The sequence below is a fragment of the Haemaphysalis longicornis genome, unplaced genomic scaffold (assembly GCF_048455015.1).
Source record: "Haemaphysalis longicornis isolate Haplotype H1 unplaced genomic scaffold, Haemaphysalis longicornis Haplotype H1 scaffold_2, whole genome shotgun sequence".
NCBI classification, from domain to species: Eukaryota; Metazoa; Arthropoda; class Arachnida; order Ixodida; family Ixodidae; genus Haemaphysalis; species Haemaphysalis longicornis.
Window position 1 is genome coordinate 158846641 of NW_027526295.1, and position 10385 is coordinate 158857025.

Consider the following 10385-nt stretch of genomic DNA (forward strand, 5'->3'; position numbering starts at 1 on the left):
CCTGACATCCTCCTGCTCACAAAGCAAGAAAATGCTTATTTTTCGCTCTCCTTTCACCTTGAAAGCCTAAGCATAGAAATCCCTCTGTCAATCATATCGATATTTGTATCATCGTTCTGCTAATACCGAGCACGATAACAGTTTTCTTTTATTTTTCAATCTCTATTTACTTAACTCTCGGTGCTCGTATTGCAAAAAGAATCGCGTAGCCTTTTCCTATCTGGGGGAGGCTTTCTGTCCTCTGTGCCTATCAAAGCCGTTCTATCTAAGCCGCCGTGCGAGAGCCCCGATAGCAGGGGGCATTTGCGGGGCTTCGAGTTTCGACTTCACAGTGAGCTGTTTGCTTCCAGAACGACGTGCGCAGCAACAGCTTCCCTTCTGTCAGTGCAGCGACCGGAGAAGATGGGGCTTAAAACCTGCATATTGGTGCTCTTCGTGGGGCTCGTCTCCAGCAAGACCTGCCCGGACGGATCCCTCTGCGACACTGGTGAGGACGCATTACATCGTATGCTTTTAGGCCACCATTAAAAAAAGAAGAGGGGGCGTTTCTTATCAGATGTGTATCGCAGTCTCGCAGCAAACAAGGTTAGAACTGTTTACGTTCTAAAATCTCCTATATTGTGGGTTTCCGTGTTGCAGAAGGGTGATATGTGCAAGGCGGGGAGGTTAGAAGCGGAGGGATTTGGTTTTGGAAGGTTCGCGTCAACTTAACTTCGTCCTAGACATTTCTTCGCCTATCCGACTACCGATTTCCGAATCCAAAAAATTCAAAGAGCGTCAAGCACATAAGTGTGAATGCGAAAGCATGATATGTTGTTTACTTGAACGCCGCTATGATCTCCTTAGAGTGCTTCACTGCGAGTAACGTCGTCAAGCAATGCTGCGGGGTAACCTTTTACTACTGCAACGATGTAGATGCTACAGACAATAAGGGAAACGGTACGCGCTGCCTGCCGCAATGAATTGCCTGCAGAGCGCGCAGCCATTTCGCTGCTACAAACTTCCGAAGACGGACGACGGCTTTTTCTCTCAATCTGTCATGTAATGCTTTCACAAGCCTTGTCCAATACACATTTGTAGGTTAGGAGGCGTTTTGTTGCTACAGACACCGCACCCCAGATTTTTCGTCCAATGGGACAGTGAATGCTTCTGCATTAAGATATCTTAATTAAACACAAAGTACGTCAGGCATGACGCGATTCACAGTCTAGTTAGTGCTCCATCGAGTCGCTGTTGGGTACGACATGGGATGCATGCATTCCCACTGATTACAGCTTGGGACAGTGGCGTAGACGGGGCTTCATTGCAGGTAGGGAGGACTAAGCAAAAAAACTCAGGGAGGACATGTTAGTAACAACTAAGTAAAAACAAACAAATATTCAGAAATAAGAACAAAACATTGGAATGCAGTGAGAGAAGTTCACATAACCTTCCAATGGTTTTCTGTGTTTTTGTTTTTCTTCTGGGACATGGTGATATGGCTGATATAGAAGACGAAACAGCATAAGTTCGGTGCACATGGTTTGCGAGGCAAGAATAACTTCTAGTGGTAGCTATTTGATCCTAGGCAGGATGACAGTGACCTCCCCCCCACCGCCACCCCCGTTGATAAAACCTACCCACCTCTGGCGAGTCGCGAATTTGATAATAATGCCCGATCGGACGCCGTTGGGTGCTTCCTCGAGTTTTGCGCTGCGAGTACTATTGTGAACTTCTGCAGTTAAATTGCTTGGTGCTGAATATTTTGCGGAGTTTCTACATGTTAGCACGTTGGCCGTAGACCGGAGTCATTTGTACGATGTTGCTGAGAGTTCTTTATACTGCCGCGCAGAGTGGCCCGGCTCACTGGTGACTGTTTCGCCACTGGGGGAGGCTAGCTCGACGAATACTATTTTCACTGAGTCCACTGATTCTTAGAACTGTCACAAGTGCAATGGCAATTAAATGACGGCTACTTCTTTCGCGAACCTACGGGCAGAAAGTGGAAGTATTCCTCAACACTTTGAAACGAAGGAAAACCGAAATGAAGGATCATCTGTAGGGAACAAACGTGTGTAGCGGACATCCTAGCTCGAATTAGTATGATTAAAATATTCCAGCTGAACCAGACACTTGGCGGATGGAAATAACAGCTGATATCTGAGCACCGCCTGGACAGGACGGGCAGTTTGTTGCACAGAGCAATCTCGCCTGAGGAATGGGATAGTAAAATCCAGAAGTAAGTAATGGATTCGGACGACACAAGGTGTACAGTACGTGGTGCGATTGATTAATATTTTGCTATGGAGTAGCACTGACAGCGATACCAGAGTGACGAAAACACACCTCTGATGGAAAACTATTAAGAAAATACAGCGCATATACAGGTGACACTATGCCACGCATGCGCATTGGTCATTTCGTGGTATTTTAGGAAGGCGAAAATCACATATTTTCTTTTCTTTTTTTCATGGAGCGTGCTCTATTTGCCGTTCCCCCGAAGTCCAGGAGAGAAATGGCAGTCGAATCACACACTTCCACCTTTTTTAAAAAAAAAAAGGCACCTCCATTATTTCTTGCGACTTTGTGTCTTTGTTCAGTGCTGACAAGAACAATAGCACTATCAGAAACTTGCTGGCACGCGCATTCCCAACAATGAGTATGTAGGGCGCTATGTCGGGCGAGAGGAAGGAGCCTCAGGCAGGACGACCGTTCGTCGCAAGGGAAAACCAGATTCTATTTTGTCAGCACCAGTGCGACGACCCCCGTGTCCTCGTGCGCTCGCGCGGCCACGCAGCCTGTGTCCATGTCCATCGGGCTGCTGCGCGAGGAGCGGCGCTCGATCCAGCGATGTCGCTGGAGCTGCCGCTACAGGGCTCCCCCCCAAGAGAGGAGCGGGAGTGACGAGCGAAAAAGTCATGCATGTTTCCAGTGGACACGCCGAGGTCGTCTTGTTAAAGGGGGCAGAGCAGGTTCCAACGAAGTGGCTTCGGGCGGCTCGAAGTACGCGGGCTTCAGGCGTTCGATTGCCACGGTGTCTGGAGAGCCGTTGATGTCCAGTACGAAATAGTCGAGTGACGTTGAACGACTGGACAGGGGCCGAGGTAATGTGGGCGCAGTGGTCCTCGGACGGGTCCGTAGCGCACGAACACATGCGTGGCAGTTTTGAGGTCAGGGTGCGTGTAAGTCGTCGAGTTCTTTGCAAGGCGTGGGGCTGAGGCCGAAGGTGTCGAAAAACCTCTCGTAGGTTATCAACGTATTCACTTGCAGGGACAGGTTGCGGAGACTCGTCGAACAAGTCCGCTGGCAAACGCAGAGGTGTACCGTAGACGAGCTCAGCAGACGTGCACGAGAGGTCCACTTTGTACGCGCTCCGGATTCCGAGAAGCGTCAGTGGTAGCCGTTGGACCCACTCGGTGGGGCAGCCATGTGCAGTGAGTGAAGCCTTGAGGTGTCGATGAAAGCGCTCCACAAGGCCGTTCGACTGCGGGTGGTACGCAGCTGTTCGCAGACGAGTCGTTCCGAGAAGACGCAGTAGTTCGGTGTACAGGGATGACTCGAACTGCCGGCCGCGATCGGTGACAACGGTGGAAGGGCATCCGTAGCGCGACACCCAGGTAGACACAAAGGTTGAAGCTACTGTGGAGGCCGTGATGTCGGGAAGAGGGCAGGCTTCGGGCCAACGTGTGAACCGGTCAACACAGGTTAGAATGTACCGGTAACCTTGGCAAGGGGGTAGGGGGACAACGATGTCAACGTGAACGACAGAAAAACGTTCATCGGGCCTGAGGAATGGCTTGGCAGAGGGAACGGAATGGCGTTGGACTTTTGAACGCTGGCACAGCGTGCAGGCTCGTACCCAGTCTCGAATGTCAGCGTTCATACGGGGCCAAACGTAGCGGGACGCAATGAGTTTTTGAGATGCCCGAATGCCGGGGTGGGCCATGTTGTGTATGGCGTCAAACATGCGGCGACGATGTGAGGCAGGTAGGAAGGGTCGAGGAACACCTGTGGACGTGTCGCAGACGATGGTCACACCACGAAACGGTACATCTTCAAGCTTGAGTGCGGTAGGTGCTCCACGTAGACGGGAGAGCTCGTTGTCGTTGGCTTGAGTCGTAGCCAGTTCTTGTACGTCAAGCGGGTCGGTAACTGCTTCCAGCGTTCCTGGTGAAATAGCATTTACATCGTCCATGCGACTCAGTGTGGCTGCAGGGGAATTGGCCACACCACTGACGTGCTGGATGTCGGACGTGAACTCCGAGAGGTATGCTAGTTGACGCACCTCTCGTGGAGTGTAGGGCGGTTCAAGGCGAACGTGAGTGGCTTGTGATCAGTGAAGATCGTGAACGTGCGTCCTTCGAGGTGATGTTTTGAAGTGTCGAACAGCGAGGTAAAAACGCTAGCGGTTGCCATGCACCTTTAACTTGCTGCTGAAGGACAGCTCCGACGGCAGAACTTGACGCGTCGGTAATGAGTGCCAACGGAAAGCTCGGATTTGGATGAGCCAGCAGTGCAGCGTCGGCGAGAGCGCGTTTGATGGCCGTAAATGCCCTTTCAGCAGCATCGTCCCAATCAAGTGAAGTGGATGACCGTTTGGTGGAAAGCAACCTGTCGTGAGGTTCGAGCAGCGTGGCACAGTTCCTAATGAAGCGGCGGTAGAAATTTACCAGCCCTAGGAACTGGCGGAGCTTTGTCACTGACGCTGGCTTGGGAAAGTCGATGATTGCATGAACCTTGGCGGGGATTGGACATATGCCAGTGGTGTCCAAACGATGACCAAGGAAATCGAGGGCAGTGGCACCAAACTCGCTCTTGGAGACGTTGATGACGATGCCGTGAACAGCGAGACGCTCGAAGAGAAGGCGAAGATGATTCAGATGCTCTTCCAGGGATGTGCTGGCCACCAGAATGTCGTCACCGTAGGCGTAGACGAACGGTAGCTGTCGTGTGACGGCATCAATGAAACGCTGGAATGTTTGTGCAGCGTTGCGGAGTCCAAATGGCATGCGCAGAAATTCGAACAGGCCGAATGGGGTTGTGATGGCAGTTTTGAGGATGTCTTCTTCTGCCACGGGAATCTGGTGGTAAGCACGAACCAAGTCTATCTTAGAGAATATCGTGGCCCCGTGGAGAGTGGCGGTGAAGTCTTGGAGGTTGGGTAACGGATAGCGGTCAGGAACGGTCTTGGTGTTCAAGGACCGGTAATCTCCGCAGGGGCGCCAGTCACCAGTTTTCTTGGGCACCATGTGCAGTGGTGATGCATGGTTACTGGATGATGGACGGAGGATGCCCAGTTCCATCATGTGCTCGAATTCCGCTCGGGCGACTTTGAACTTGTCAGGCGCAAGCCGCCGTGGTCGAAAGAAAACGGGAGGGCCAGTGGTGATGATGTGATGACGGACGTCATGACGATCAGGCTGAGTCCAGTCAGGTGGTGCTGTCACGGTTGGGAAGTCCCGCAGCAAGGTGGCGAACGGTTCATCGGCAACTGTAGCACAGGATGGTGCTAGATTAGCGGCTGCCTCCGCTGACACACCTTGCACTGAGAGGAGTGTGGTAGCATCAAGTAGTCGCTACCGCTTTAGGTCGACGAGAAGGCCATGTTTCGCGAGGAAGTCGGCACCGAGGATGGCGGTGCGAACGTCGGCGACGAGAAAAACCACCGGAAAACTCGGCGGATCCCCAGGTTTAAAGTGAGTGAGCGTTGCTTGTAGACGTGTATGCGCGTGCCGTTCACTGCTTGTAAATGCGAGGTGGCACGAGTAGCACGATCCGAGCGTGTAGCGGGCAAAACGCTAACCTGGGCACCGGTATCCACGAGAAACCTCTGTCCGGTGGTGCGGTCGGTGACGTGAAAGAGGCCACATTCCTGTGTTGGGCCGAGATCGCTTGTCGCCGTTAGCGGTCGGCCAGGCCGTTTCCCGTCCAGGCGCAGGGCAGACGGCAGTGGCGGGCATCAGCGCCGAAACGCCGGTGGTAGACTAGCAAATGCCCGGGTTAGGCGATTCACTGCGTGGGCGCTCTGGGCACCATCGCTGCGACGACGAGCGACGGCGTTGACGGGAACGTTGCGGCGAGACATCGCGGCGTGTTGCGGCAACGATGATCTTCTCTAGACGATCGCAAAGGCTGTCGAGTCTAGATGAAGCGGCGGACTCACTGGACGCTGAAGCGGGGTTCCTGGGGCAGGGAGGAGACGGAGGCTTAGCCGATGCAACCGCGGCCACTTGAGAAAAGGGGGTGGCGACCTCTATGACTGTCTGCCAGCGCGGCGAGTGCCTGCAGGTCCATGGCTGCGGCAGTGGCGAGGACCATTTGGACGTTGGAAGGTAGGCGCTGAAGGAAGAGCTCACGCAGCAGTGTGTCATCCATGGCGTGAGAATGCGTGCCAAGGAGTTGCTTCATGTGCCGTAGCAGTTGGCTTGGCCTGCGGTCGCCGAGCTCCTCGGAGGAGAGAAGCTGCTGGATGCGCGTGCGTTCCGAAGCAGCTGTGCACTCCAGGAGTGCAGCCTTGAGCTGGTCGTAAGGCGCTGCGGGGCGGGTGTGGTTGAACGAAGTGAGGATGTCGGAGATCTCCTCTGCGGCTGTCGGCGGAAGGGCTCCGACGACGTGGAGAAATTTGGTTTCTTGAGAGGTGATCCGAGCTAGCTGGAATTGCGCCTCTGCTTGCAGAAACCAGGTCGTCGGGTGGCGCTCCCAGAATTGCGGAAGCCGAACGGTCAAGGCTGAGACTGCTTAGCCGGCTTCTTGCGAACGGGTTGAGTCCTGGTTGTCGAGGGACATGGCTCTACATTAACCTCTGTGGCGTGTTCGGTAGGGTCACCAATTGTAGGGCGCTATGTCGGGCGAGAGGAAGGAGCCTCAGGCAGGACGACCGTTCGTCGCAAGGCAAAACCAGATTCTATTTTGTCAGCACCAGTGCGACGACCCCCGTGTCCTCGTGCGCTCGCGCGGCCACGCAGCCTGTGTCCATGTCCATCGGGCTGCTGCGCGAGGAGCGGCGCTCGATCCAGCGATGTCGCTGGAGCTGCCACTACAAGTAAACAAGCAGTGTGGCCAGTGGGACCGAGTAGCTTCACAGACAATCGAGTTCCTGCGGAACAACGCACCGCAAACTTTACCTTCTAGTCAAGATAATAAACGCAGTAAAGGAGGCCTACCGATTCTGGGGGAGAAAGTACAATTACACACAAAAAAATCGCCGTGAAACTGGGGTTCAAATGCGTCCTTGAGCTTTCCCGAAGGGTTGCGGGCAAAGTGGCCGTGTCCAGAACAGTCAGTCTACATGTACCAGGAGTCTACACGACCGGGTGCGTCGAAGAATGCCTAACCGCGGTAGCCAAGTCTATTTGGCCACAAATAAGATGGATAAGCCTGCTTTCCTTCGAAGCAAAGAACTGAGAATTGGAAAAAACCGCTGTAGGCGAGACAAGGTGAAGACGAATGAGCACACACAGGAAAATAGGTGGCTAGCAGTCACAGTTTTATATTATTACCTCAAAGCCTAGCCATAAAAATCGTGCGGGCCACCTAGAAACCGCAGCCCGGGCGGATGTCGGGCACACTTTAATAACTGCGGTAGGATTACAACAGCCTACACGAGGGATATGTGCGGCATTATACACTTAAAAATTTTGGACATGTGTGTAAGTGTGGTTTTGGTCGCACGCACTCCTCAACAGAGAGATTCAGAGACATACATTGTAATCTTGTGGTCCCGCCAATGGCCTGAAGCCTTTGTTGTTTCACCCTACAAAGTATGCATCGACCTTACTTTTTTTTCGCCTCACTTAGATAAGCACTGCAATATACCTGTGGTTGTTGGCGCCTTGTCTGTGTGCGCCCCTACGTCATCATCTTGATTCGTTCATGCGCCGTATTTCTCCAAAAAATTTAAAAGAACTGAATATGTGAGTCAGCCATGCTCTTGCACACTCGTCTGCCAGATACCGCTAAAGTGTGGACGGCTGTACATCAGTGAAGGCGCAAGGTGTTTGCTTACTCCCATATATTACTGCACTGCCGGCCGCTGGCATCCAAGCCGAATTTTGACAAGACTACAGCTCTTACACAAAGAAAACTACATCCAAGAAATAATGGAATCATTTTCCATCAGAAACAACGGGGATAGATGGGTCAGACAACCTTCAGTCACACGTCTTGATTACGAAACTACTACTTTATGGATCCATTGGGTGACGTACCACGGTTCGCGGGAAAAAAAGGGAAGGAAATAAACCCTATTTCCATAACGAATGTGTGGCCTATAGTAGCACCTGTACAAACGCGATCGATTGATTGATTGATTGATTGATTGATTGATTGATTGATTGATTGATTGATTGATTGATTGATTGATTGATTGATTGATTGATTGATTGATTGATTGATTGATTGATTGATTGATTGATTGCAGGGTTTAACGCGCCGACGCAACGCAGGCGATGAGGCGCGCCGTAGTGGAGGGCTCCGGATTAATTTCGACCACCTGGGGATCTTTAACGTGCGCCGAAATCTCGCACACATGGGCGTTTTCGCTTTTTCGCCTCCATCAGAAAAGCGGCCGCCGCGGCCGGGAATCGAGCCCGCGACCTCGTGCTCAGCAGCGCAACGCCTTAGCCACTGAGCCGCCTCGGCGGGCACCTGTACAAACGCACCGTTTTATTTTGAAGTATTATGTAGCGCTGTTTCGGTCGTCGTCCGTATTGCACTGTGGGAAGAACGACACAGGACAAGTGGTTGGAAGTCCGTGCAAATGCTATAGTGATGTAGTAGACATTCACGTGACAAAGGCACATGCAGAACCATTACCGTCATCATCATCATGATGGTGGTAATGGTTTCGCACAAGCCTTCTTTATGTTAGGTCGTTCATGATAGTGGTTTGTTCGATACCCATCAACTCCTCTGTTCTTTTTTTTTTCGCAGCGGGAGGGGTAATAACATCGGGCATATGAGATAGGGCAAGTAGGAATCGGTGTGCCCGCATTTTGCGTACTTACCTATCCTTGCTAAAAGAAATAACCCTTTTAACGTTTCTTTTTCGTTTTTCTTTAAGGGGACACGTGCTGCAAGCTGAGCAGCGGCAAGTACACCTGCTGCCCCGTGCCAAACGCCGTCTGCTGCCCGGACCGAGAGCACTGCTGCCCCGCGGGCTACAGCTGCGACAACGAGACAGATGCCTGCAAACCCAACGCAAAAGCATTTGTCCAAACAGTACTACTGCCTCGAAACCCGGGCAGCACCACCCAAAAATCCGCAACAGGTTACGCACTTTGCGGCATCAAGGGTGAACACGTCTGCCTCGATGGTCACACGTGTTGCCCGCAGTCTTTCAAGAAAGCAGGGAACTTCACCTGCTGCCCCGCCCAGGATGCCGTGTGCTGCGCCGACGGGAAACACTGCTGTCCAAGGGGAACGACCTGCGACTTGGCTGCAGGGCTATGCGCCAGACCGAAAGTCGGGACACCTAAACTGGCACCAGTGAAGCTGCTCAAGAAAGAACATGCGAAACCGGTCAAGGCCACCGTAGCTGGCTTGAAAGGCAGCACCTACGTTGGCAAGTCTTCGGCGAATATTGTCTGCCCGCCTAAATATTTCGCGTGTCCCGATAGCATCAACTGCTGCCCAGATAACTACACGTGCACATTCTCCGGGGGCTGCGTAGCGCTGCGGCGCCGCATGCCACGCACGGTACCGTGCTCCGACAAAATTCATCACTGTCCCGACGGTTACACGTGCTGCACGTCGCCCGATGGGTCATGGAGCTGCTGTCCGCTTAAAAACGCCGTGTGCTGCGAAGACAACGTCCACTGCTGCCCGAAAGGCACTACGTGCGACACCTCTCACGGCTCCTGCAAGATGAATGGACTCTTGGCAGTTCCTTGGAGCACTAAGATCCCCGCCAAGTCGTCTCGTAGCGAGGCCCAGAAAGTAGCGCCTATCCAGAAGCCGTAGCTGCCACCCCTATGTATAAAATGTAATAAACATCACATTAAGATTTTCCTGGATACGTGCGGAGGTGCAAGCACTTCGTTTTGGCTCATTTCCTTATTGTAACAAGCGCATGTTCGTACTACTGCGTGCACGTCCCGAAACCCCTAAATGACATCTACCTCTTTTCGTGACCATTGTAACATAGTATCTTTGTAACATAGTATCTAGATTTCGTATCTCAGCCGGTAGGTTGTAATACGGATGAATCCCCTTTGGAATGCTCCTTACATCCTACTATTGTCACATACAAGCAAAATAAACCTAGATAAGTTACGCGACAAGGTGGCTCTCTAAAGGCCATACTTGCGTTATCGCGTTGCTGTTCTGATAGTTTTACAAGTTAAATCAGCTCGCTAGGTGAATTTTTGATAAAGTGACAGCCAAAAGGTCAAACGTAAACAGTCATC

General features: G+C 52.2%; 1 protein-coding gene across 1 annotated transcript; it reads left to right on the forward strand.

Moving 5' to 3' along the window:
- Positions 1-294: 294 nt before the first annotated feature.
- On the forward strand, positions 295-9992 carry LOC144169386 (uncharacterized). The gene is made up of 2 exons (XM_077698505.1): positions 295-487; positions 9041-9992. Exons 1-2 carry the CDS (start codon positions 403-405, stop codon positions 9937-9939), a joined length of 984 nt encoding a protein of 327 aa, XP_077554631.1. The 5' UTR covers positions 295-402; the 3' UTR covers positions 9940-9992.
- Positions 9993-10385: the final 393 nt, after the last annotated feature.